Source organism: Oryx dammah, unplaced genomic scaffold (genome assembly GCF_014754425.2).
Source record: "Oryx dammah isolate SB20612 unplaced genomic scaffold, SCBI_Odam_1.1 HiC_scaffold_25, whole genome shotgun sequence".
NCBI classification, from domain to species: Eukaryota; Metazoa; Chordata; class Mammalia; order Artiodactyla; family Bovidae; genus Oryx; species Oryx dammah.
In genome coordinates this window covers 71,617,480-71,644,919 of record NW_024070209.1, presented here as the reverse complement: position 1 = coordinate 71,644,919, position 27,440 = coordinate 71,617,480, and the positions used below count along the sequence as shown (strand labels likewise).

The following is a 27,440-nucleotide window of genomic DNA, read 5'->3' as shown; positions in this document are numbered from 1 at the left end:
CACGCTAGTAAAGTCATGCTCAAAATTCTCCAAGCCAGGCTTCAGCAGTACATGAACCGTGAACTTCCTGATGTTCAAGCTGGTTTTAGAAAAGGCAGAGGAACCAGAGATCAAATTGCCAACATCAGCTGGATCATGGAAAAAGCAAGAGAGTTCTAGAAAAACATCTATTTCTGCTTTATTGACTATGCCAAAGCCTTTGACTGTGTGGATCACAATAAACTGTGGAAAATTCTGACAGAGATGGGAATACCACACCACCTGACCTGCCTCCTGAGAAATCTGTATGCAGGTGAAGAAGCAACAGTTAGATCTGGACATGGAACAACAGACTGGTTCCAAATCGGGAAAGGAGTATGTCAAGGCTGTATATTGTCACCCTGCTTATTTAACTTCTATGCAGAGTACATCATGAGAAACGCTGGGCTGGAAGAAGCACAAGCTGGAATCAAGATTGCCGGGAGAAATATCAATAACCTCAGATATGCAGATGACACCACTCTTATGGCAGAAAATGAAGAGGAGCTAAAAACCCTCTTGATGAAAGTGAAAGAGGAGAGTGAAAAAGTTGGCTTAAAACAACATTCAGAAAATGAAGATCATGGCATCTGGTCCCATCACTTCATGGGAAATAGATGGGGAAACAGCGGAAACAGTGTCAGACTTTATTTTGGGGGGCTCCAAAATCACTGCAGATGGTGATTGCAGCCATGAAATTGAAGGACACTTACTCCTTGGAAGAAAAGTTATGACCAACCTAGATAGCATATTAAAAAAACAGAGACCTTACTTTGCCAACAAAGATCCGTCTAGTTAAGGCTATAGTTTTTCCAGTGGTCATGTATGGATGTGAGAGTTGAACTGTGAAGAAAGCTGAGTGGTGAAGAATGGATGCTTTTGATCTCTGGTGTTGGAGAAGACTCTTGAGAGTCCCTTGGACTGCAAGGAGATCCAACCAGTCCATCCTAAAGGAGATCAGTCCTGGGTGTTCATTGGAAGGACTGATGCTGAAGCTGAAACTCCAATACTTTGGCCACCTGATGCAAAGAGCTGACTCATTGGAAAAGGCCCTGATGCTGGGAGGGATTGGGGGCAGGAGAAGAAGGGGACAACAGAGGATGAGATGGCTGGATGGCATCACCGACTCAATGGACATGAGTTTGAGTAAACTCCAGGAGTTGGTGATGGACAGGGAGGCCTGGCGTGCTGCGATTCATGGGGTCACAAAGAATCAGACACGAAGAGCGACTGAACTGAACTGAACTGACTTTATTGGAAAGAGAAAATTTCAGAAAAACATCTACTTCTGCTTTATTGACTATGCCAAAGCCTTTGACTGTATGGATCACAATAAACTGTGGAAAATTCTGACAGAGATGGGGATACCAGATGACCTAATCTGCCTCCTGAGAAATCTGTGCAGGTCAAGAAGCAACAGTTAGAACTGGACATGGAACAACAGACTGGTTCCAAATCGGGAAAGGAATATGTGTCAAAGCTGTATATTGTCACCCTGCTTAGTGCAGAGTACATCATGAGAAATGCTGGACTGGATGAAGCACATGCTGGAATCAAGATTGCCAGGAGAAATATCAATAACCTCAGATATGCAGATGACACCACCCTATGGCAGAAAGCAAAGAAGAGCTAAAGAGCCTCTTGATGAAAGTAAAAGAGGAGAGTGAAAAGTTGGCTTAAAACTCAACATTCAGAAAACTCAGATCCCATCACCTCATAGCAAATAGATGGGGAAACAATGGAAACAGTGACACTCTATTTTGGGGGCTCCAAAATCACTGCAGATGGTGAATGCAGCCATGAAATTAAAAGACTCTTGTTCCTTGGAAGAAAAGTTATGACACCTAGACAGCATATTAAAAAGCAGAGACACTACTTTGCCAACAAAGGTCCATCTAGTCAAAGATATAGTCTTTCCAGTGGTCATGTATGGATGTGGGAGTTGGACTATAAAGAAAGCTGAGTGCCAAAGAATTGATGCTTTTGAACTGTGATGTTGGAGAAGACTCTTGAGAGTCCCTTGGACTGCAAGGAGATCCAACCAGTCCATCCTGAAGGAAATCAGTCCTGAATATTCATTGGAAGGACTGATGCTGAAGCTAAAACTCCGATACTTTGGCCACCTGATGCAAAGAACTGAATGTTGTGAAAAGACCTTGATGCTGGGAAAGATTGAAGGCGGGAGGAGAAGGGGACAGCAGAGGATGAGATAGTTGGAGGGCATCACCAACTCAATGGACATAAGTTATTGTAAACTCTGGGAGTTGGTGATGGATAGGGAGGCCTGGCGTGCTGCAGTCCATGGGGTCGCAAAGAGTTGAACATGACTGAGCAACTGAACTGAACTGAGCTTTACTGGAAGGAAGTTTTTATGTTTAATACTGAGTCAATTCCTAGGCAGGTTGATAAGTCCAGGGTCCCCGAGGAGGAAAAAGGGGTCCAGGGCTCTCAAGGAGGAGATAGGAGTCTGGAATTCTCAAGGAGGAGGAAAGGACAAATGTCTTTTTTTTTTTTTTTTCTCTCTACATTCCTTAGTCTTAGGCACTTAAAACATTTTTTTCTTTAAGTGGGGAACTGATGATTACACAACAAACAACTCAGTTTAAACTCTGTACTAAGGATTATATAACAACAATGTATCCTGCTTGAGGAAAGTTTCTCCTTCCTGAAAACCTTCTGGCTAATCATGTTATCTTAAAATGTAAATTATGGGAGTGGGTCTAGTAAGATCTTTACAACCTCAAGACATTCTTTTGATTTATTGTAATAATAATTTTAAAAGTATATAACTCCCTTGCTAACACTAGCAAGGGGGGCACTCTCCATCCCCCTTCTGATGTCTATGTCAGAAGTTTTATCTGTCCCTTTTCATACTTGAATAAAACTCTGCTACACAAAAGCTTTTGAGTGATCTATCCTGTTCCCTGGTCTGGAAGCTAAATCTTCTGCTTTGGAGATCAAAAATTCAACACCTTCAACCATAAGCAATCAATATGATCAGATTCATCACTATTTTCTTTTGTTTTGAGATTTTGTGTGACTGCTGACTACAATATTAATTCAAGGATAAAATGAAGTTGTAATAGCAGGCATGCTTATCTTGTTCCTGATCTCAAAGAGAGAGCTTTCAACATTTCATCACTAAATTTTTTTCCTTTTTTCCTTTTTCCTTTTTTTGTAAATTAATTTATTTGTTTTAATTGGAGGCTAATTACTTTACAATATTGTAGTGATTTTTGCCATACATTGACATGAGTCAGCCATGGGTGTACATGTGTCCCCCATCCTGAACCCCTCTTCCACCTCCCTCCCCATCCCATCCCTCAGGGTCATCCCAGTGCACCAGCCCTGAGCACCCTGTCTCATGCATCGAACCTGAACTGGCGATCTATTTCACGTATGGTAATATACATGTTTCAATGCTATTCTCTCAAATCATCCCACCCTCACCTTTTCCCACAAAGTCCAAAAGTCTATTCTTTACATCTGTGTCTCTTTTGCTCTCTCGCATATAGGGTCACCGTTACCATCTTTCTAAATTCCATATATATGCATTAATATACTGTATTGGTGTTTTCTTTCTGACTTATTTCACTCTATATAATAGGCTCCAGTTTCATCCACCTCATTAGAACTGATTCAAATGCATTCTTTTTAATAGCTGAGTAATATTCCATTGTGTATATGTACCACAGCTTTCTTATCCTGTTTCCCTTTTTCTTAAAAAAATGATTATAGTTAAAAGAATGAATTGAATTATTTTATCTTTAACTTTGATTATCTTTTTTAACATTTTGTTGTAGTAGTATTTTTTTTCATGTGCTGTGTCGCTCAGTCATCTTCAACTCTTTGTGACCCCATGGACTGTAGCCCGCAGGCTCCTCTGTCCATGGGATTCTCCAGGCAAGAATACGGAGTGGGTTGCCATGCCCTCCTCCAGGGGATCTTCTCAACCCAGGGTCTCCCACACTGCAGGCAGATTCTTTACCATCTGAGCTACCAGGGAAGCCTCCCAACCCCCAGATTTTTTTTTTCCATGAAAGAAAGTGAAAGTGAAGTCACTCAGTCATGTCCGACTCTTTGCAACCCGTGGACTGTAGCCCACCAAGCTCCTCCGTCCATGGGATTCTCCAGGCAAGAATACTGGAGTGGGTTGCCATTTCCTTCTCCAGGGGATCTTCCCGACCCAGGGATCAAGCCCAGGTCTCCCACATTGCAGGCAGACGCTTTAACCTCTGCACCACCAGGGAAGCCCCTTAATCAGGCTGGGGAAGTCCTTCTAGTACTGAATTTTCTCCTAAATGAAGGTTGACCTTATAAACACCTTTTCTGTATCTTGTGAGATTTTTGCTTTAATCTGTTAATGATAAAGTGAAAAGTGTTAGTTGCTCAGTCATGTTCTACTGTTTGTGACCCCTTGGACCATAGCCTACCAGACTTCTCTGTCCATGGGATTTTCCAGGCAAGAATACTAGGTGGGTTGCCAATCCTTTCTCCAGGGGATCTTCTCCAGGGGATCTTCCTGACTCAGAGATTAAATTCAATTGGTAATGATACATTATCTTTTTTATATACACAGCTGAGTTCAATTCACTAATATTTAATGATTTTACATCTATGTGAGTAGTAGTGACCTATATTTTTCCTTTCTTTATGTTGTCTCTATAGAGTTTTGTATCAGATTGATGTTATTATAAAAGACACATTTTAAATCTCATACTGTTTTTGGGGATTTGCAATCTATTTTTTTAAAGCTTTAATTTTATATTGGGGTATAGCCAATTAACAAGCAATGTTGTGATAGTTTCAGGTGAACAGGAAAGGGACTCAGCCATATATATGCAAAAATCTCATACTTTAAATGCTTGTTGCTGGTAAATAGAAAATGCATTCAGGAGGTTTCCCTCTCCTTCTATATCCTGGAATCATTTATGTAAATTTAGAATTATTTATTCCTTGAAAGATTCAACAGCAAAGCAGTGTGAGTCCTGGATTTTTTCTCACAATTAGATGCTTTTATTACTTCTGTTTCCATTTCTTTAATGGGAATAGGACTATTTAGATATTTTATTGTCTCCTGAGTCTGTGGTAAGTGATATGTTTCTGGTTATTTGTCCATTTTACTTAAAGTTTCACATTTATTGGCCTAAAGTTGTTCATAATAGCTTCTATTATTTTATTAATAATGCTACAATGTCTGTAATATCATTTTTATATTTCTGAAATTGTTTGTATCTTCTCAATTGTCTTGATCATATTTGCCAGACTTAGTGAGTTTTATCATTCTTTTCAAAGTCCCAAATTTTGACTTGTTGAGCAGTGTGAAACTGAACTGCAAATCCACAAGAGTTGATATATGATTTTACAGAGATTTTTTTCACCACTCTGCTTGGCTCTAAAGCAGATTTTCTTGCATTCCTGGGCTTTGAGGGTATCACTCTTTTTCACCCCAGCTTTAGAGAGGGAATGTATCCTTATAGCCCCCACATGCTGGACATCCCCTGAGCTAGATGTCTGTCAAAGCTGAAGATGTCAAAACTAATGCTCAAATTCACCCAAATCTGCAAATACCACTGGGGACAAAAGCAATCTCAGGGTTCTGCCCAGCTCTCCAGATTCCTGCCCTCACTTGATTCCAGCCCAATAAAGTCTTACGCTTACTATTAATAGCTGTATGATGATTTTAAGAATTTTTAAAAAACATTTTATTCAGTATTATCATCACTTTCAAAGAAACATTGGTCCAGATATTTAACCAGCCTTATCATCATAAATTTGCATAAATTCAGTAATGTCTTTGTTTTAAACAATATGAAATATAATTTGAATGCTTTCTGCGTTGATTCTATTGACATGCTATCGATGTTTTATTAAATTCTATTGATGTCTGATATTATCACTACTACTTCTGATTTTATCATTTGCATGGCCAATTTTTTCCCACATCTTTACTTTCAATTATTTCATTCTGTTTCCTTTTAAATGTATCTTTTATAATAGCAAATAGCTGGATTTCTTTTATTATTGCCAAATCTAGAAGTCTGTAACTTTTACGTTTTACTTTTATATGTTCATAAATATTGAGTGATATGCTTGGACTTATTTTTACCATAATATTCAGCATTTTTATTTACAAAATCCACCCTCCCCACCCCCCTACAACGCACACACTCTTACTCCACTTGATTATTCAGGGTTGTTTTTTCTTTGTCATTGCTTCATTTGATTTTTTTTCTTTAATGGTATGGGAGTGATATATCATATTTCTCTTATTCTATTCAGTTCAGTCGGTCAGTCATGTCCAATTCTTTGCAACCTCATGAACCACAGCCTGCCAGGCCTCCCTGTCCATCACCAACTCCCAGAGTCCACCCAAACCCATGCCCATTGAGTCAGTGATGCCATCCAACCATCTCATCCTCTGTCATCCCCTTCTCCTGCCCTCAATCTTTCCCAGCATCAGGGTCTTTTCAAATGAGTCAGCTCTTTGCATCAGGTGGCCAAAGTACTGGAGTTTCAGCTTCAGCATCAGTCCTACCAATGAACACCCAGGACTGATCTCCTTTAGGATGGACTGGTTGGATCTCTTTGCAGCTATTTTTAAATGTCTACCTCATGCTGTAATTTTTCTATTATCCAATGTGAGTCTACATCCGGTTTTCTAAAAAAGAGAAAAGAAAATCTTAGCTCTTGGAGTTTAGTTCCAGATTATACTGATTGTTTGAAAAGTAATCCCTGCTTATTTAGACATAACAGTAAATGTTACTGGTCAGTTAGGTCATCGTTCTAACAGTTGACATCTGTTGACTTTGTGTTTCCTTGTATATCCAAAAGTATCTTTATTTCATGTTCACATTTGGATTATATTTTGATTAAGTGTAAAATTCTAGGTTGGTAAAATTGTTTTATTGCTTGGGAGCTAGAATCTCTGCCAAATGACTTAGTGATACATTGGTAGTTGGATGGATTTTTCTCTGGCAAAAATGGTCACATGGACTGAAGACCCTGTTCTGACTTTGGTGCTTCTGTTGTGGTTATGTAGGGTCATGTAAACATGTAAAACACTGAAGTGCTAGGTTTCATTCCCAGCTTTCAGACACAGAATGTTTCTTTCCCGCTTCTCACTGCCACTGGCTCCACTACCAGCCCTGCCATGGAGTCATCTGCTTTCTGCTGTCAGATGCAGAGGAGCCAAGGCTGGCTGCTGGGACTGGAGGTTCCTAGGTCTTTTGCTTCTCACACTACACGATCCCTTTAGGAAAATAGAAAATCCATAGAGGATTCCTCAGAATCCTCCAGAGGAATTATGGAGTGGTGGTGGAAAGTGGAAGAGAAACACATTATGTGTCTGAAAGCTGGGAATGAAACCTAGCACTACAGTGTTTTCAGTGGATCACAATACATTTAGTAGGAAATATACATTTCCTACATTTGTATACATTTCCTACGTTTGTATATTTCCTACTAACAAGAACATGACCCTACATAACCACAACAGAAGCATCAAAGTCAAGAAGTTAATGTTACTTTCATCTAATACTCAGATCCTATTTAATTTTCAGCTATGGTCCCAATAATTACAAGCCAGTTATTTTATGGGATGTCTCTCAATTTTGTTTTGTCTGATATTTTCATATGATTAGATTCAGGTTATACATCTCTGACAAGAGAATCACAGAAGTGATTATGTGTTCTTCCCTTTGCATCTTGTCAGGTGATGTATGACTGATTTATCCCTTACAGGAGATGTTGATTTTGATCACTTAAGATGGTGTCTGCCAGGCAGCTCCACTACAGTTCTTCTTTTTCCCTTGTAATTAATAAGTATTTTGTGCAGAGGGAAGTATTTTAAACTATGTAACGACTCCATACCCTATCTAAACTCTGACTCACTACTTTTATCAGTATGAACTCAGGATTTCCTTTTTTCATTTAATAGCTTATCATCCATTATATTAATGCTCAGAATGTTCCATATTTGGCTGGTTGGAGTTCCTTCAAGCTAGCTTCTGTGTCCTTTTGATATGATCTTATCTTTCCTCGATAAATTCTTTGCTTTCTGGTACACGATGTCCCAGCCCTAGAATCGATTTCTCCAAGAAGCGTTGGGTGTTTTGTTGCTGTTGTTGACAATGTCGTTGAGAATGTTATTTAGAATCCAAGGTCTAGGCACAAAGCTCTTATTGCTTCCATGCTACTACTGCCCCCCCAAACCTCTCAGAAGACACAGCTGCATCCATTCCTTTCTCCTTCTTTAATTTTATTTGGCTGTGTCAAATCTTAGTTGTGTCATGCGGAACCGTTGATCTTCATTGCGGCATGCAAACTCTTTAGTTGTGGCATGTGGGATCTAGTTCCCTGACCAAGGATTGAACCTGGGCCCCCTGCATTGGGAGCTTCGTGTCTTGGCCACTGGGTCACCACAGAAGTCTTCTCATATCTATTTATTTCTGAATTTATGCAGATCTATTGAAAACCAGGAACACATGCCAATACCTCCTGTTCCAATTCACCAGAGTTCATTCTTGCTTTCTCCCGTTCCACGAAACACTCTTCTCCAACAGTGAGAAATGTGGCTCATGCTGTTGATTGTCACAGCCCCAACAGTTCTCGCACACATATTATGCCTTTCTCATCCTGCTCAGGCTGTGAGACTGCACTAGGCGGGCCCCTATGTGCACGTCTTCATCTCCCCACTCGAGCCGACCCCCCAGCCTTGGCTGCCTCCACAGCAGATGGCCGCCTCACCCTACTTGGGCTCCCACCTGATAAGATTCTTCCTCCTGTTGTAGATGCCCTTCTCACAGCACTCGGGCTCTAACAGCCCAGGTTGAGCTGCTCGCATGTGTAGATGCCCTCTTCATTCTGTGTGAGTTGATTCTCCATGCAAGACACCCACACACACAGAGGATTTGATAAGCCATACCAAGCCACCTACCATGAGCTCTCCTCATGCTGACACCCCTCCCCCGCCAAATCAAGCTGTCCCCTTTATGAGCTCCCACCTCACTCACTCCCTTTGACAGCCCACGTCTTCTTGCCTGAGGACACTTTTCATATTCTCCAACGGGCTTCCGACCCCACTGGACACTTCTCATCCAGCAGGGCCCTAACACACCACAGCAGGCTTCAGCCCTGCGTGGATACCTCCTCATTCTGCTCAGTCTCCCATCCAAGCTGGGCCAGTTCTATGCATGACCTCCCTCCTCTCACTTGAGCTCTGACATCCATGACAGCCTCCAGCATGAACACCTAACTTGCTCTGCTCCACATGGCATGAGGGCTGAATCATTCACAGAGCGAAGGGAAAAGAGGAGCTCCAGGAATAGTAACTGTATCTAGAGACCCTTTTTCATGAAATGTTTTAGTAACACAATGCAATGTATGAGTGTACTGGGTCATGCTGTGAAACACTTTACTGTGGGTCTCAAGCAAGGTTTGAAGGCCAGTGACCTAGGAAGGTTCCAGAATGATGGTACAGTAGTACCCCATTTAATACATCATTGTTCTCTGGACTGCTGTGTCAGGACAGACCCTGTCACCTGCGTGTGCACCCTATCCCAAAGGACACAGCTTCCAGGACAAGAGATGTGACTTTGGTAGGCAACTGAGTCACAGACCTGGGTTCTAGCCCTGCTTCAGCCAATCACTCCAGTTACCTGATACATGAAAATGCAGACGACATGGTGCGTACTTCTCTCCCAAAGTATAAAATCAGGTAGTCACAAAAACTGCTTCAAAAACTACAATTACAATAACTGGCAGTTAAGGAATGCATCAATCCTTTACAATCTTGAATCTTCATGAAATTCACACCTAATAGATGAAGGAACTGAAGCTTAAGGAGGTTAGGTGGATGGATGAAGCAGTATTTGAATCCAGATCAGTCCATTAGACTCCACCCCCAATCATTAAATGGTACTTTTCTGCATAAAGCTAAGTTACTGCATTAGAGACGAAGGAACATCTGTGTTGTTATCATATCAGTTGCTCAGACGTGTCCACCTCTTTGAGACCCCATGAATCGCAACACACCAGGCCTCCCTGTCTATCACCATCTCCCAGAGAGAACGCACTGTGTTATAGAGTTTGAATTACTTATATAGAGAATGAATCTCTTTATTATTCCCTTTTAAATATAACTTGTGAAAGTTCTGAGTCTTGTAGGGTCCCTCCTTTTCTATGTAAATACAGTTTTAAAATACAGGAATCTGAGACAAAAGGGGGCCACTCTGAAATGCCAGTGGTGGGACCTGGTGCAGGGTAGGGTCCCTGGGTGGCACAGTCATTCCTTAGCTGTAAGATGGCAGCCAAGGTGAGGCCCTTGCATGAAGCAGGTGATGGATAAATATGTTGAAGAATAAATGATGAAACTCCAACTAAAAGTCTTATCTACTTAAAAATAATTGTAATATATATTGGAACTATATGTAACCTTGTTCTGTATTTTCCAAGTCTCCTGTAAATATGTTATCATACTTTCATAATTTAAAATAATAATAATAAAAAAAAAAGGAATGAATGAGAGCCTGGCTAGGGCTAGAACCCTAGCAGCTTGGTGGGACAGGGAAACAGGCTGAGCTGTGGCCCTCAGTGCCAAGGTTGGAGGCTGTCAAGTGCCAAGGTTGGGGGCTGTCAAGAGGGGCCTGAAGAGCTTGTGCTCTGGGCAGCAGGATGGGGCCAAGCAGAGACAGAGACCAAGTGTGGGTGGGCATGAGCAGAGTGTTCTTCACAAGACCATAAAAGTCCACCTTAAATGTAAATGCTAAACAGCAACCTTCTTCCTCCTGCCCCCAAAGTGGAAATCCTCAGAGCAGCAGATTGTTCTGGTCAAGGACAAGTGGGCAGGACAGGGAACAGACCGAGCCACATGGGGAAGAGAAGCAGCAGAGGAAAGTGTGCACGTTCAACCCCATGAACACGTTAGCGCTGTAGACATGCACACCAGCCAGAGATCAGAAACCTCACCACGCCACCCTTGGTCCCCTGCAGGTCTCTCCTCAGCAGGGGAAGACCTGTGCATGGGAGGAGGGGCTCTTCACCCTCGCCAGGGACAGGACTAGGGTGGACAAGAGCAGGTGCAGACAGTACAGGAACCCAGATTCTAGCCCATGGCAGTTTTTATTCCTTAGGAACAGATATGTGGGTAAGAAACTCCAAAAGGAAACAGGAGCATGAATGACCAAATGACACGTGGGTGGCACGGCTCAGGAGTTAGACGGACGGCACACTCCACAGTGGACCTGGTCATGCCCTGGTTCTCGGATCAACATCCACCCCATCCTCAAGTGCTCATTGCAAAGGTAGGGGGTGGGTCAGCGAGGTGAAAAGCGTCCCTACTCTACATAAAGGAGATGAATGTACCTGTGTGTTCCGAGAAGGCCTCTCAGGGACACCAAAACCTCCCTCAAGAATGGAGGTAGACAGATCAGAATGTCTGGGTGGCACAGACAACCTGAAAGTAGTGTCACAGGGCCCTGTGTGGCTGACAGGACCTGTGCTCCAATGGGACTGCAAGGGACACAAGAGCTGGCCAAGGCAGCTCCACACCAATCTTGCCAGAGTGGGCCCAGCACAGCTATTTCTATTCACTTCAAAGAAGCCTGGCGATGCTGAATCAGAAGCCATTATCCTTTTGCCAGGAGACTTACCTCTATCCCTTTCTCTGGCAGAATTGTACCCCCTGCAAGCCTGGTTCTCTAGAGAACAGATGGGCAAAGAACAAGGAAAAACCTTGTCCTACTCTCACACCTCCTGTGACATGACAGCTTCTACTTGCGCACAAACTCCCAAGAACAAGGTCCTTTGGTGTGGTTGAGATCACTCAGTCTGTGATCCTCCTGCAGAACACAGGGAACTCATCCCCATACTGCAGGGGGCCTCTGGGTCTGGGTCCCAAGTCTGTGATCCCAGGATCACAGTGAGGTCTCCTGGAGGATGAAGGTGGGGCTGATCCCCGGCTGGGCAGGGCCTTCCTCAGGCACAGCCATGGCCTCCTGGTCTCTGCTGCTCCTCAGCATCCCATTACTCATCTTCTCTGGAAACATACCGGCTTCCAAGGAAAGGTCCTGGGGAACGTGGGCAAAGGGAGCAGCTGGGTGAACGTGAGACGAAGTGGAGGTGAAGGAACCTCCCTTTCCTCTTGCAGGAAGGGTGACCCTGCTGTGATCCCGGCTAGAAAAGGGACCAGGGAGGGGCAGCAGGGGAGAAGGGGAGGAGCAGGCCTGGGGTGAGCACGAGGCTGGGAGGAGGGAGAGGGCAGGCCAGCAGCTGTGGCCTCTCGGGGCCAAGACCCTTCTGCCCACCAAGCTCCCACTTCCCTGTGGGAAGGAGCCAGCAGCTGCTGCTGGACGGTCCAGGCTCAGGCAGATCATCAGAGAATGGGGGCTGGGGGAGGGAAGAAAAGAGGGGGACGGAAACCAGAAGGCCCGGCAGTAGTCTGAGGGGGAGGGGAGGGGCGATCTGACAACAGAGGAGCTACCTGGCTGCGGGCTCTGCAGGGAAGTCGCTTCTGACAGGACAGGGGCAGGAGGGAAAGGAGTTTCGGCAACACTGGGTAAATGGTCCGAGGGTCCACGGTCCGGCCCCGCATGCCCCCTGAAGACAAAGTGCTCCTGAGGCTCCTAGTGTATAACCAGGGCACTTCCCAGAGCCATCCACTCTCACTGCTCTGAGCCCCCACCCCCTACCCACCTCCTAGAGCTCTGCCAAGAAGCCTGACTGTTCCAGACATCCAGGAGCCCCTGAGCTCAGACCCCAGTCCCCTGAATGCCCTCCCTCAGGCAGTCCTCATTTCTTTGCGCCCCCATCCCACACCCTCTCACCACTGAGCAGACTGACAGCCAGGCCCACCACAATCACGGTGGTGGAGTTGTGAGCACTGTACCATAAATACGACAGGGAATAGAGCCGCTGTAGCCCCGTGGGCCTGGGAAGAGCAGGGGGTGAGAACAATTAATTAGCAACTCATTGAAGGAGCAACTGACCATCAGGCACCTGGCTCCCCATCCCCACCCCTGCAAGGTCCCAGAGTCCAGGGAGCCAACACCCAACATTCCCTACCCCCCAGGCTTCTAGTGGCCCATCCCTTAGCAAGGGCCCCGGAAAACCCTTCCAGAATGAGCTGCTTCCCCCAAGGAGAAAGAGAGTGAGCTCTGACTCACTTGGAGGCGGCAGTCGAGGGCATGAGTGTGGCCATGGTGACAGCAGTCAGATTGCTGGACAGGGAGAAGGTGGACCCGTTAGGGGGAGAGGGTGCTCTGCCAGAGCCCATGCTGGTCACGATGCTCCCAATGCCGATCCAGAAGGCCATAATCAGTCCAGCCAACAGGCCCACGATGGCACCCTGCCCAGAGACACAACACTCTCTTGTCACAAGGCCAGCCCCACCGAAGCTTTACACCAGTTCCCAGCACTCCTGGTGAGGGCCCTGCCAAGCCATTCCCCAGGTCCACCCCCACACATGACCCTGGAGGCACGTGGGTCACTCACAGGAGGATTTGCACAAGGAAAGAACATCCCAAGGCAGAAGAGTCCAAGCAGCGGCCCCCCAACCATACCGAAGATGCTGATGGCTGCCTGCAGAGGACAGGGTGAGAAAAAGAAAAGAACACACAGGCTCAGAGAACCCAGCCTCAGCAATGTGGCAGAGCCACCACCACTGCCTCAGAGCCCCACCAGTCAGATCTGTCAGTCTCTTCTCCCTGGAACCACTAGAATGCAGGATCCTAGAGGGCAGAAATGGTTATGGGAATATGCCTGGGATTCTCCAGAGGCTGATCCTTAGACCTCTCTGAGCCAACAACAACCCTGTGGCTTTTGGCTACTAGAAAGTCTATTTAGACCTACAGGCATAGCCGGTCAAAGGGGAACTTCTGAAACCTGCCCTCTGTGTCAATTCCTTTCACAATAGCGGTCTTCTTCCCATTCTGATTTCAATCTGCTCCTTTTCTCCCCCAACAATTCCGTTCTCTCCAGAGTTATTACCTGCAGCACAGGTCCCATCTGCGAGGAAATATAGGCCATTCCCAGACAAAGTAGCCCATAACCAAAGGCTGGGAAAAAAGAAGGGGAGAAATAAGCAGATGTGAGTTAACACAATAAGCAGGGAAAGCAGAGCAAAGCTCCTTCCCTGGTCAAACTACTACCTCTCTGTCCCTGGGAAGGGAGCATATTACCTCAGGACCCAGCTCCAGGTCCCTCCCACGCTGTCCTCACTTCTAGGTGACCAAGACTGCTCCCCAGGAAGTTCCCTGGCACATAAGCAAGGTCAGCGCTTCACTGGGCAAGTGCACTTCAAAGCAGACAGCCGACAGTGCTTAGGGGGTACCTCAGAAAGTACACAGCTGAAAAGATAAGGAAGTATAATCCCACCGATGATTCTGGAAAGCATGGCGGCCCGGACTTCAGAGAAATGAGGGAACCAGGGTCGAATCAAGTCTTCCATTGTAACAGTTGCCAGTGAATTAAAAGCAGAGGATATGGTGCTGAAAGAAGGAAGAGAAAGTCAGGTCCAGAGGCACAAACCTAACAAGGGACCCTATTGAGGGACGAGTGCCCTGAAGGCAGGAGAGGACGCGTGTAACCCAAACACCACTCTGACATCTGGAACCGAGGAAGAGGCCTGGGAGGCAGGGACACCTGGCCTCTTCTGAGTGGGGTTCAGGTTTGGTTCAAGTAAATCAATTCCTGGTATAGAAGAAGACTCCTTCACCAAAAAGGGGTCTTGCCTAGGAGAGGACATGCCTGCCCACACAGAGGAGCTGCCCCTTGTTGTTCACAGTCGGGCACAATCAGAGGCTCAGAGGGACCTCCCATCCACCCGTCACCTTGTACTCAGAGGGGTCAGCTGTGTCAAGCCTGAGGGGAAAGGTCAAAGTACCTGAGGGAGCCACTGAAGAGGCAAGCGACGAAGAGCCCAGGCAGCCCTGGCAGGCCTCTCAGGAGATCCATCACAAAGTACAAGACGAACTGCAGGTGGAGCAGAAGAGTACAGCTCTCCTCAGAGAAGCCCTTCCCAGGGGAGCGCTGCCCTTCCCCTCCGTGTGCCACCCACATGTGCCAACCAGTCTGTGGAGACTGGGCGCCTTAGGAAGGGGGCCAGGCACTGAAGGCAACCCCACAGTAAGTGGAAAGAAAGCAGGCTCTGCAGAAAGAAGGACGCAGCAGCCCGTGCCCTAGCTCTCCCCCGGCCAGTGGTGTGACTTGAGCGTGCTGGCCACCCCACTGGGTCACCTTTTCTCCTCTACCAGGTGAGGCTGTGAGGAGGGATAGAAGAGATCAGCTGTGTGACAGCTCCCCACAGGGCAGGTGGTGCGGAGGAGTGAGCCAGTAAAGGGAGGTCCCCGCTCCCGTGGGCCGGGCCCTATGATCAGCTCGGGCCCTATGATCAGCTGCAGAATCCCAGGAAGAAGGACTTTACATGCAGTGCCCACCCCAGGCGGGGGTCCTCTCTGCAGCCACCAGACACTCCCTTTGCGGGGGGTCCAGGCAGGGAGGCCGTCTCACCTGGTCAGGGGCTGCCTGACTCTGCTGGGTGCTCATAGGATACTCCTGGTAGTAGGTAAACATGACCAGGCCAATGAGGCAGCCCATGCTGAGCGCCACCTGCTGGCAGGGGAAGACGGCATAGCAGGAGCTGCAAGAGAGGTCAGTGCCAAGCAGGCAGAGGGTGTTAGCAGGCATGTCCCCACGCCCCAGAAGGCAGGTCCAAGTCCTGCCCAGTGGGTGTGGGTGTGCCCTGGCATCCTGCCCCACCACAACTGCCCCCGCAGAACCGGGGCCTGGTCTCTCCCCCATCCCAGGCCCCCCCTCTTCCCAGTCCTGCCCTCACAGCACTGCAGCCTTCTCCGTGCGGGAACTTAGGTAGCGCTGCACCTGCGCCTGGTTCACTCCATACAAGGAGAGCATCATGAAGACACCCCCGAAGGCCAGCGTCCAGAACGTGTGCCGCACAAACGGGTCCGGATCCAGCCTGCCATAGACGCCAACATGCCACTGTGGCCCCAGACTCAGCCTTCCCTGCCCTCCTCCGACAGGGGGCGGGGCAGAGGGATGGCTGCCGGGGCCAAGGTGGACTCAGGCTGGGTGGGGAGGGGGTGGTTCCATTCTGCCAACCCACAGCCTCATCCCAGGTACTAGAAACATCCTGACACCTGACCACCCGGGGCAACACTGAGCTTGTCCTCCACCCCTGCAGGCCCAGCCTCCCACTGGCCTCAAGGCTGCACCTCAACCCCCACAGCTTCCCCTCTGCTTACTACCGCCCCAGGTGCAGGCTCTAAGAGGGGCTCAGCTCCCAGGCATGACAGATCCCAGCCAGGGAAGGGGTTTACTTACTCAATTCCAGAGATAAGGCCATGCTGGGAAGCCACTTCCCACACGTGCCCCAAACCGCCCACCTTGGCCGACCCCACAATGATAACCGCCAGCTGCCCTAGGAACATGACCAGTGTCTGGAAGACATCTGTCCAGATGACTGCCTTCAGTCCACCCTGCAGGGAGAAGACAGCACCCCTGCCACAGACGTCCACAGAGCCACACCACCAGTGAGGGCAGCAGCCAGCTGCCAGCGGTGGCCAGCTGCTGACATCCTTTCCATCCCATTCCCTACCATCACATCCCATCCCCCAACATAATCCCATCCCTTTTCACAACACCCTAAAAAGTCATGCCCCTCACCAGTATTCTTATCTACTACCCACCTGCTTATCTTATCCCACCCTTTCCTCTTTCCCCCACCTCCCTCCTCTCCACCCTTCCCTAAGACTGCTTACCAGAGCAGTGTAGACGGTACAGACAATGCCTAGGGTCAGCACTGACAGCCAGAGATCAAAGCCAGTCACTGTAAACAGATAAAAGTCACATTCCTATCTCCAGAGGAGGGTTTCCCAGGGATAAACCAGGGAAATGCGGTAAGATATGAACCATTTGATCATTAAAGATGAAATAAATCATTTACCACAATGGGGAAAAAAAAAAAAGTTTGCAAAGCTCCACCGAAAGATGTTGATTCACCAGTTCAGATGGGGCCTGGTAATGTTTGATTAGCTTTCCACCTCCAGAGAAGACCAGCCAAGGGCCCAGATAGTGGAATAATTCGCTAGAAGGTTAGGTTCTTTTCTGCATTCTCTCCTCCACCTGCCCCTCCCAAAGGTTTCCCTAGCCTGCAGTGGCTGGGAGCCAGGCACTGTGACTCCTCACCTGCATTGAGGGCCAAGGATGGTGCATAGAGGACGACCCCCATATAGATCACCTGTCGAGTGTGGAAAGAGAATGTGAGGGGAGGAGCCGATGAGGGGGGACAGAGAGCGAAGACAAGACAGCCCTCAGCTCCAATAGCCCAGAGGCCTCCCTTCACCTAGGTTCCCCTCCCCGCTCCTCCCAAAGTTTGGTTTGCCACCACCATGGTTATGTGTGCCGGAACTAGAAGGGACGGCAACAAGATGCCTCTAGGGGTGAGCAGGAATTTCAGTCTTGCTAGTCTGAGAGCAGGGAAGGCTCCAGCGAGCCCGAATCCATGTCCCCCTACCCTGCACCAGGCTCAACTTCTATCCACATTCCACTTACCATCTGAAAGATGAAGGTCACAGTTCCACAAACACGCACAGCTTTATTGAACCGGAGCTCCAGGTACTAGGTAGGAGTAGATTTAAAAAAAAAAAAAAAAACGCATTTCTCCCCACCCCATCCCCAACAAATCACATACAACTTCCTTCAGGAAGTCCAGGAACAGAGGAAATAGCCAACTCATATCCACTCTGGGCCCCCCTCAGCACAGCACTCTTCTCCCCAAACTCCTACCCTGCCCGACCTCACCACAGTGAACTAACTTCTAGACACACGATGTATTTATTCCCTGCCCCTCTCATCAGGCAGACAGAGTTAAGGGGCCCAGATCCCTGTGTGCCTGGTTCCTTCTCTCTACCCCTGCCCCTGAGGGTCCTCTGTGCTCCTCCCTACCTACCTCATAGGCACTGGTGATATGCAGGCGGTAGAAGATGGGGATGAAGACATGTGCTGGGATCAGCAATCCTAGGAAATAGCAGCAGCCCAGGAACCAATACTGGGTCCCGAATCGGTAGATCTCAGACGGCACACCCAGGAGGGCCACAGCTGACTGGAAGGTGGCCAGCAAGGACAGTGCCACAGGAAAACAGCCCATTTTGCGGTCTGCCAACAGCAACTGGCCGATGCTATGTCGGCCCCAGCCACGATAGGCATGGTAGAGCCCGATGGCAAGGGAGAGAACCAGCAGCAGGACAAAGACCACATAGTCCACCAGGCTGAAGGTGGACGTGACCATGTTGGTGTCTGAGGCTGGAGGGAGGGGTGTGGTGGTGCTCACCCCCACACTCATATTCTCTCTGAGTCTGTGACCTGCGGCCGCTTGCTCTTCCTGGGCTCTGGGCTGCCACTCAGCTGGGCAGTGACAGGCAAGTGGCTACGACCTGACTTCCAGCCACCGTCTCACAGTTCTCCTCCACCACCAAGTGACATTGTCCGGGGTGAGCTACAAAGAAACTGGCTCTCAGGCAGGCCTCCCCTGCCTTCATGGCAACCCACCCTTGGGCTTGTGCATTCCACACCCATCAGATTTGCCCAGCCAGGCCCCAGGGCAACCAGAAAGGTCTGGAGGCACTGATATGTATTTAGTAGGGCAGAGTGGGGAGGAGAGGGAGGAAGCAGCAGATTGAGATAGCCAGGAGGTAACTGTTTGGCCAAGACCTTTCTGGGTATACACAACTGTGAAACTTAAGAACCTTCTAAGGTCTTCACCCTAGCAGGAAAAGAAAAGTCACCTCTAGCCCACCCTCTAGTTTCTTCCCAGAATTCCCTGCCCCACCCCCTGCCTGAAGGCACAGACCCAGTCACTACAATGTACTAAGCCAGCAGAATCCAGCCTGGCGCCTCCACCCAGCAGGGAAGAAACTTCAGGAAAGAAGAGACTAAGGAAACCATGGCCTCCTCTATACTCCCAGCCTCAGGCCCCACCTTCCATGATCCCCAGTGCCACCTTCCAAACAGCACGCCTTCTCAGCACTGATCACCAGGAAGACCACGGCAAGCCTCAAATTCCCTTTCAGGCATCTCCAGGCCAACCACTCTGTTCTCCCCAACTTATTTAAAGCCCTGCCAACTACCTCTCAGCTCCTCTACCTGTAACATGGCAGTCAGTAGCAGATCCAGGGAGAGAGGTTGGGTTCAAAAGTGAGAGGCCAACATGCTGGAACCAGGGGTTCAGAGTTACAATTTCAGGGGCACTTCAGAGAGAAGCTAGCTAGCCAGGGAGTTGGGGCAGGGGTGGGCAAGAGAAACAGTCAGGGAAAGTGGTGCTATCCCACTGGAGCAGACACCTACCTCGAGGAGCAATCCCTGCTGTGAAGCAAGGCTGCCTGGAGAAGCTGCGTGTCTGGAGCTGAATGGAGGCTGAGGGCCTGGTCTCTAAGGAACAGAGGTGAGAAAAGCTAAGGGTAAAGCTCAGCAGCTATTTGTTCCAGCCGCTTCAGGGAACCAATCACTGTGGTCCAAATGGCCCTATCACTCTACAGCCCCCAAACTCCAGCTCAGCCCTAGAGACTCCAGAATGGAGAGCAAGGAGCTCACATTCAACGGCATTCTTAGATGGATTAGGGTTTTGCTGCAAGTCCCACTTGGCACTGCATGCCAGGAGGAATTGCAAAAGAGTTGCTGAGAGATGGGAAAGTTGCTGTTCTAACTCCTGCACAATGAATACTAATCCTTAGAGAATATATTAAATACCATTATCCTCAGAACAAGGACCAGATCACAGTATGCCAAAACTTAAAGGAATCTTAGATCACTAGCATAACCCCCTCATTTACCAAGACACACCGAGGCCCGTGAATTTAGAAAGCCTAACATGATGACCATTAACATTTTTTAAAGACCTGTTGTAAAACACAGCACTGTGCTATGTACTTTATAAGTATTAGCAATGATAAATAATATCTATACCTTTCAAAACACCATGTCTCTCAGGTTATACACTTTATATGAACACTCTTTAGTTCTCTAAGGTTAAACAGCATCATATAAAACAGAGAAATAACAGGATTGTCAGTAGGTGTGACAGGTAATTCACCAGAAGTCCCTCCCTCCCTACTCCCTGAACCAGGGCTGGAGCAGAGTGTTAACTGTTGTCAATCATTCCTGGAACAAAGTTGAGGTTTCAACTAATCTAGAGACATATTAACATAAATCATGTCTTCTGTTCTTGCCCACTAGGAGAAAGATCAGCCTTGCTGTCTTCCAGGCTCTCCTACCCTGTGTTCCTGAACATATGCTGTCTGCCTGGCAAGATATGGCTTCATGCAGACCAAACCTGAACCCTGAACCTCCTGGGGCCAATGAGAAGGTGAAAACAAGTTGGCAACTCTTGAATCACATGTTCTACTAAGTCACAAATGTGAGTCCCCAGAACAATAGTCCCAACAGGCCACTCAGGTTTAACCTAAAAATGCCCTGGGCCTTTGCTACATTGCAACATCTCAAGTTTTCTCACTCCTCTTTGGCAAGTTTTTCATTGCTATGACAGAGGTGATAGGAACTATCAGAGAGTAAGAGGAAATATGTCTGCTGTGTACAAATAACAATGTATAGATGTAAAGGGTTAATGATATGGCTAGGCAGGTAGTTGCAGAAAGGAAGGAAGGTCAAAATATAGAATGGAAAACAAGATGTACAGAAATGGGAGACCCTCTGCTGCTGGGGTAAACTGGCAGGGCTTCCTGAGAATTCTATTGGCACGAGATGCAGAGAACCCTCCTGGATGGCTGAAGAAAGAGTGAGACAAGACAGGAAAAACCTGACCCAGTAACAAAAACTTCACCAGACACGGTTCTAAGAGCAGGACAGGGACCTTCTAACCTTTAAAAAACTCACCTCTCTCTGAGACGTGCCAAAAGTAACAGAAAAGCTGTTTCACTAAAACTCTCACACACAGGGCACCAAATAGCAGGCTGTAGGGAGCTCTTTTAAAACTGATGTACACAAACAAGAAAGAGAATCATTTCTAACCACCCTAATCACACTCTCATTTTGGTAGCAAAATGAATTGCTCTGACTCCTACAAAAAGCAAAGGGGCCACCAGAGGAGCAACCTTCCCCAAAAGATGCCTTCAAAATCTGTCCTTGTGCCTAGAATCCCACAAGGTCTGAAAGGCTCTAGAGGTCCTCATTAAAACGCTAGTAAGTAACTAATGCCTTAGTAAATATGCCAGCCCTCTGAAGGTAAATGCTTTTAGGAGATTGCAGACACCTGGGGGGTAGGTAGAAGGGGAGCCAGGCTAGAAGATGAGCTTTGATTAGCTTTGATGAGTTTTTGCTGGCCCTAACCAAAGCCCACACTCAGTCCCTCCGCACGGGGCTACCTTGGCGCCCTTCGGTCGGGGCCTCGTGCCACCACGGGATAGCCCTCGTCTTCCCCTTACCTCCAGGGCTCAGCCAAGACTAAGAAGTTCTTGTAGTTCTTCCCGAGATCTGCATCGCTCCTTTTCTGGGAAGACAAAGGAGATGAGGAGTTAGGGAAGCATTTATCCCGCTTCCACTTCCTCGCCAGAGCACAGGACGCCGCGTGGTTTCAGGACTGAGCTGAAAGGGACAGGGTGCCCCGAGCGTCCCCAGGCTCGTCTCCTACCGACAGAATTTGTCCTTCGTCCTTTGCTCCCCCATCACCCTTACCCTATTTCCTGACTTCTCTCCTTCCCTCCACACGCGCGGTGGCACAATCACTACCACCTTGCCGCCTGCACGCTCACCTCCCCCGGACTCCAGGCTAGAAGCCGGCCCATCCCGCCCCTCATCTTTCCGCTCCTCCCCGTCCCTCCCCACCCTGACGCCACTCTCCACAGCCTGTGAGCTCCGACCCACCCCCTTCACATCCCCCCCTCGACCAGCCCACCTGCCCGATCTCCACACGTGGGTCCGGCCTCCGCGGGAGAGCCGGCCCAGCCACGCCAGGCCGGGTGACAGCGGAGTCCCGCCCCCTGCCCGTCCCCGCGCCGCCATGTTTACTGAGGGCAGATGGATTAACCCCGAATAGCTTCAGAGACGCTACCCCGACGTCCGGGCGCGTGGAACGCGTCGCCGAGAAAGCGGTGGCAGGGAGGCCTTCGCTTAAGGGGTGAAAAGGATGTGGTCAGTCCCCCGAACTAGGACTGGGAAGTCCAACAACAACCAAAAAAATGCGCTGACCTCCACGACTAGCGGTAACCCTCAGCCCTCCCGGCACCGAGCGGCCCACCTGACTAGCTGGGCGGGCCAGGCCACGCCCCGCAGAGGGGCGTGACACGGTGGGAGGCGGGGCCGCACGCGCAAGTCTCGCGATCAGTGGAGAAGGTCGGAAGGAGCGGAAAATGGCCCCTTGCGGACTCGGCAGTTTTTTGAGCTTGGTTCTCTGGGTTGCAGCCCTGCTCTTCGTTCTGAGCGTGGGAAGGGGTTTGGCGCTACCCGAGGTACTGAAGCAGAATAAAGGTTGGGTTGAAAAAGAATTGCTTGCCGGCACTGGGCTCTCCCCTCTCCCCTGCCTGCCGCAGCCCCGATTTCGTCCCTGGGGCCTCCCTAGCCGTCACCTAGCCGGCTCCCACTCCCGAGTACTCCACGCCGCTGTCGTCTCCCAGCGCTTTCGCCCTCCTGACGTCCAAAGACGTTTGAAATTTGACCTCCTCGCTCCTTAGTATTCGAATAACTAAAAGTTCTTTCCACAATGGGTCCTCCGGCCGTTCTGCAAGCTTGCTGCGTTCTAATGCCGCTGGATAGCGTGCGTTGGTAGGACTCTACTTTCTGTAACGCTTGATGAGTTCTTTGTATACCTGCAGTCCTTTTACACCCGGTCACATGGGGCTGGCAGGTTGAAAAGTCGTTGGAGAGGGCATTATAATTATAAACGTGTTCGAATAGAAATTCTCAGAGATGAGATCCTTCCCTGGACAAGATCCGGTACAGAAATTCTCCAGTGCGCTGTTTTGGCGTCTGGTTCCAGAGGAAGAAATATGTCTTCTGTAAATCTGACATAAAGGCCCTGTGTTAGAGGAATTCTGGAGCGTATACTGGCAGTTAACGTTTGAGCCTCTGTTTTTTTTTTTTTCCCTTGGCTTTTCTTTCTGGAGTTCTAATAGTTTTCTCTCTTCTGCAGATATGCACCCAGTGTCCAGGGAGTGTGCAAGATTTGTCAGAAGTGGCTCTTTACTGTAAGCGGACACCAGAGCTAATGCTGCGAGCCCGCTGCTGCCTGAATGGGGAAGGCACCATCCTGGGGTGAGGGAGGAGAAGACCTCCCTGGGTACTGGAAAAGAGTTCCCAAATCGGATTCTTCAAGGCTTGCCTGATTGGTTTTGGGGATAAATATTCATACATATTTTTGAGGCATCTAAACCATGAATCTCAGACTTCTAAATCTTTTTTTGGCTAAGTGAAGAATCTGCCTACAGTCCTGGAGACCTGGGTTCGATTCCTGGGTTGGGAAGATCACTCGGAGAAGGAAATGGCAACCCACTCCAGTATTCTTGCCTGGAGAATCCCATGGACAGAGAAGCCTGGTGGGCTACAGTCTATGGGGTTGAAAAGCGTGGGACACATACTGAGTGACTAACACTTTAAACAACCCTGTGGTTCTTCCTGGTTGAAAAATGCATAAAAGTCATAATTTTGAGCATTTTTTAACCTTATTTCTTTTGTTTATTATCAACTCTCTGGCTTATTTACTCTAGTGTCTCCATGAAATGACTCCTTTGGCCTCCAGGACACTATGAAATACGGTTTTCTTCCTCTTCTCATTAATTCATATTTGAGGCAAATTTCTCTGTTTGTCCCCTTATACAGATTACTTCCTGCATTGTTTTCCCCTCACACTCTTAAGAATCCACTTATTCTTACAGCTTCAACCATTATGCAGGTGTCTCCCCAAACTAGATCTCTTTTCATTTCCTTTGACTTTTCTCCAGATATATGGAGAAAACATAATAGATTCCTATTAAACATTTCCTTTTTCAGAGCACCCTCACTTCAGTTTCAGAAAGTCACTTGTCTTGCTTCCATTCTCCACATTCCCTTATCTATGTAAATACTTATTTATATTGAACTTTCAGAAAACCAGTTTCTTTCCATTATTGCTCTCTGGCTTTAAAATTAAACTTATAATTGTCTGTGGCCCTAGGATAAAGTAGAAACCAGGAACTATCACAGACTGGCCCAACCTACCTTTCCAACGTTACTTTCAATTAGTTGTTCACTCAAACCCTCCAGGAGAGTCTGGCTTCAGCCTTCTACCTCCAAAAGCAGGCCACCTTTGTTTCTCTGTTCAAGCCTCTCTCTTTACCTAAACTTGCCTTCCTCCATCAAATTAGGATATATCTGTCCTTTAATTCCAACATATTTTGTGAATAATCTGTACTACTAAATGCCAGAGTAATATCTTTTAATTTTTCACTTCCTCTAATCCTAGTGTCCATACCATTCAAGTTAATTTTATATACTGTTCACATTGCAACTTAATGTTTATATATTTTTTATTTTGGGTGATGGTCTTGTTCCCCTGCTGCTGCTAAGTCACTTTAGTCATGTCTGACTCTGTGCGACCCCATAGACGGCAGCCCACCAGGCTCCCCCGTCCCTGGGATTCTCCAGGCAAGAACACTGGAGTGGGTTGCCATTTCCTTCTCCAAGGCATGAAAGTGAAAAGTGAAAGTCAAGTAGCTCAGTCGTGTCCGACTCTTAGCAACCTCATGGACTGCAGCCTACCAGGCTCCTCCTCCCATGGGATTTTCCAGGCAAGAGTACTGGAGTGGGGTGCCATTGCCTTCTCCTAGTGCATTGTAAACAACTTGCAAGCTAAGATGCTGAATGTTATTTTTAATTCTCCCAATTTTTGCAGTTAGTAGACATTAAGTAATATTTGCAGTTAGTAGTCATTAAGTAAATATTAAGGCACTATTCCATTAAGTAAAGAAATAGCAATAGATATTGAAATGTGACTAGTGCAAATGAGGGACAGAATTTTTTAAATTTAAGTAGCTACATGTGTTAGTGGTTACTTAATTGGACAGTGCAGGATGAAAACATCTACCAGAGTGCCTAGTTTGTGGCCCTGACATAGGTGTGTTCAATGAATATTAGCTGTAAAGGGGATTATAATAGCTTACCCTGGGTGAAGGGGAAAGATACACAGTTTCACTAATTACCTTATTTCCTCAGGCTGGATCTCCAGAACTGCTCTCTGAAGGACCCTGGTCCAAACTTTCCTCAAGCACATACTGCTATCATCATGTAAGTCATTATCCTCCTTCCCAAAAGGTGACCTTGGCATAGGGTTGATGGGAAAGTCTTTGAGGATGGACTGCTAAAAAGATGTTTGAATACTGTCTACATTTGGATAACTCAGAATAAGAACTGGATTACCATCCAGAAAGATGTGTGAATGGAAGTAAAGTGTTTTCCTAGAGCACAGTGCTAACAGTGTGTGCTTTGCAGAGACCTGCAGGCAAACCCCCTCCAGGGTGACTTGGTCAACACCTTCCATGGCTTTACTCAGCTCCAGACTCTGTGAGTAAGAGTGTAGGGTGGGGGAGAGAACCAAAGAGAGGCAGTGCTATGAACTCAGCATATTGGTCTGAGTTTGGTCTGCATATTATGACTGCCTGTGTTGTGTTCAGGATACTGCCACAAGATGTCAACTGTCCTGGAGGTATTAATGCCTGGGATACTATCACTTTTTATATAAACAACCAAAGCTGCGAAGGACAAAGGAATATTTGCAACAGCACTGAGGACCCAGGTATGCTGTCTCACCTCCACCCCTCTGGAAACTACCTCTCCTCCCTGTATTCTCTACTTTAGATCAGAAGGACAGTAAAGTGCCTTTTGTTCAGGTTTCCGAAGTGTTCAGTTCAGTCCAGGCGCTCAGTCATGCCGACTCTTTGCAACTCCATGGACTGCAATATGCCAGGCTTCCCTGTCTATCACCAATTTCCGGAGCTTGCTCAAACTCATGTCCATTGAGTCGGTGATGCCATCCAACCATCTCATCCTCTCTCATCCCCTTCTTCTCCTGCCTTCAGTCTTGCCCAGCATCACGCTGTTTTCCAATGAGTCAGTTCTTTGCATCAGGTTTCCAAAGTATTGGAGCTTCAGCTTCAACATCAGTCCTTCCAATGAACACCCAGGACTGATCTCCTTTAGGATGGACTGGTTGGATCTCCTTGCAGTCCAGGGGACTCTCAAGAGTCTTCTCCAACACCACAGTTCAAAAGCATAAATTCTTTGGCATTCAGCTTTCTTTATGGTCCAATTCTCACATCCATACATGAATGACTACTGAAAAAACCATAGCTTTGACTAGACAGACCTTTGTCGGCAAAGAAATGTCTCTGCTTTTTAATATGCTGTTTACATTTGTCATAGCTTTAATATGCTCTCTAGGTTTGTCATAGCTCGGAAGTCTTAACCCCTTGGAAAGAAAGGTCTTAAAATTATTTTGTTACCATGACAGTGTTCTGATTATCTGTAGTCTTCTTTCCACTCTACCTTTGACCTAGTAATAGTTGAGAGAATCTAAGCTGTAGGAGATATATGGGAAATAAACCTAATGAAATCCAGTGATGTTCTCTGTTTTTCTCTGGCTCTCAGAAATATGTCCTGAGAATGGATCTTGTGTACCTGTTGGTCCAGGTCTCTTGCAGTGTGTTTGTGCTGATGGCTTCCATGGCTACAAGTGTATGCGCCAGGTAAGGAATTAGGCCTCCTAATTGAGATACGCATAAATCAAGTACCTCTTTAAAAGAAGATCAGCAGCTGATGCAAATCACCTAGAGAAGGAAGCTAGAAGAAAATTGCCCTGGCTGAGGGGACAGATATGGTAGGAAATTACTGGATGTTAGGTTGTAAGCCCTTGGTGTAACCCTGTATGAAGTTTTTTTGGTCTGTTATTCACAGGGCTCCTTCCCATTATTCATGTTCTTTGGTATTCTGGGATCCACCACCTTATCCATCTCCATCCTCCTTTGGGGGACTCAACGCCGAAAAGCCAAGGCTTCATGAACCACACAGGTCTCCCTACTGAACCTAAAGATCATCCCCATCTTAGCCCAGTCAGGGAGATTTGCTTCCTAAACATCAGTCGTCAGCGGATCCTCCTAAGGCAGAGGCCTCGGATGGAAGGAAGAATGGAAATTTGCACAGTCCTGGTGTGTTGTAGACATCCAGTCCGGGAGTGGACTAGTACCAGTTTACATTTGTGCTGTTGACCATAATAAACAGTTTTTCTTTTTTTCTTCTTGTTTCTTGGTTGGGGTGGGAAAGGCTGCTTCGGGGGAGAGCTGTTTTTCACAGGTTTCCCTTACCTTCGCCCTTGGTAAAAAGTGACCCAACCCGCTATCTGCCCTGGCCCCGCCCCTCACGCTCCCGGC

The 27,440-nt window shown here is 47.5% G+C and overlaps 2 protein-coding genes across 10 annotated transcripts; one reads left to right on the top strand and one right to left on the bottom strand.

Moving 5' to 3' along the window:
* Positions 1-6,580: 6,580 nt before the first annotated feature.
* Positions 6,581-22,304, bottom strand: SLC5A6 (solute carrier family 5 member 6). Of its 9 annotated transcripts, none has more exons than XM_040224413.1 (18): positions 22,234-22,304; positions 21,471-21,535; positions 19,378-19,461; positions 17,984-18,529; positions 17,587-17,652; positions 17,221-17,272; positions 16,794-16,861; positions 16,357-16,511; positions 15,851-15,991; positions 15,526-15,655; positions 14,900-14,988; positions 14,392-14,504; positions 14,005-14,072; positions 13,510-13,596; positions 13,182-13,363; positions 12,843-12,946; positions 12,500-12,615; positions 6,581-6,679 (listed from the first exon to the last, which is right to left on the bottom strand). In XM_040224413.1, exons 4-18 carry the CDS (start codon positions 18,374-18,376, stop codon positions 6,632-6,634), a joined length of 1,812 nt encoding a protein of 603 aa, XP_040080347.1. In that variant the 5' UTR covers positions 18,377-18,529; positions 19,378-19,461; positions 21,471-21,535; positions 22,234-22,304; the 3' UTR covers positions 6,581-6,631. The 9 variants fall into 9 exon arrangements, 8 of the variants coding, with proteins under 8 accessions (XP_040080347.1, XP_040080344.1, XP_040080342.1 ...); XM_040224410.1 differs by lacking the exon at positions 6,581-6,679 and adding an exon at positions 10,526-12,086 and having other exon boundaries at positions 19,378-19,459; XM_040224408.1 differs by lacking the exons at positions 6,581-6,679; positions 22,234-22,304 and adding exons at positions 10,526-12,086; positions 21,941-22,027.
* A 24-nt stretch (positions 22,305-22,328) lies between these two features.
* ATRAID (all-trans retinoic acid induced differentiation factor) lies at positions 22,329-27,304 on the top strand. Its single transcript, XM_040224416.1, has 7 exons — positions 22,329-22,493; positions 23,174-23,295; positions 25,231-25,302; positions 25,507-25,578; positions 25,689-25,810; positions 26,662-26,759; positions 26,968-27,304. The coding sequence occupies exons 1-7, from the start codon at positions 22,395-22,397 to the stop codon at positions 27,070-27,072; spliced, it is 690 nt and encodes a 229-aa protein (XP_040080350.1). The 5' UTR covers positions 22,329-22,394; the 3' UTR covers positions 27,073-27,304.
* The last annotated feature ends 136 nt before the right edge of the window (positions 27,305-27,440 follow it).

Excerpts from the sequence above, each read along its gene's own strand:
- SLC5A6 (XM_040224410.1), bottom strand. The coding sequence starts at position 18,376 with ATGAGTGTGGGGGTGAGCACCACCACACCCCTCCCTCCAGCCTCAGAC. Across the intron at positions 13,597-14,004 it reads AGATGGGACCTGTGCTGCAG|GCAGCCATCAGCATCTTCGG; the intron begins GTAATAACTCTG and ends TGTCCTCTGCAG. Across the intron at positions 13,364-13,509 it reads TTCCTTGTGCAAATCCTCCT|GGTGCCATCGTGGGCCTGTT; the intron begins GTGAGTGACCCA and ends GTCTCTGGGCAG.
- ATRAID (XM_040224416.1), top strand. The coding sequence starts at position 22,395 with ATGGCCCCTTGCGGACTCGGCAGTTTTTTGAGCTTGGTTCTCTGGGTT. Across the intron at positions 23,296-25,230 it reads GGGGAAGGCACCATCCTGGG|GCTGGATCTCCAGAACTGCT; the intron begins GTGAGGGAGGAG and ends TTATTTCCTCAG. Across the intron at positions 25,811-26,661 it reads CAACAGCACTGAGGACCCAG|AAATATGTCCTGAGAATGGA; the intron begins GTATGCTGTCTC and ends TCTGGCTCTCAG.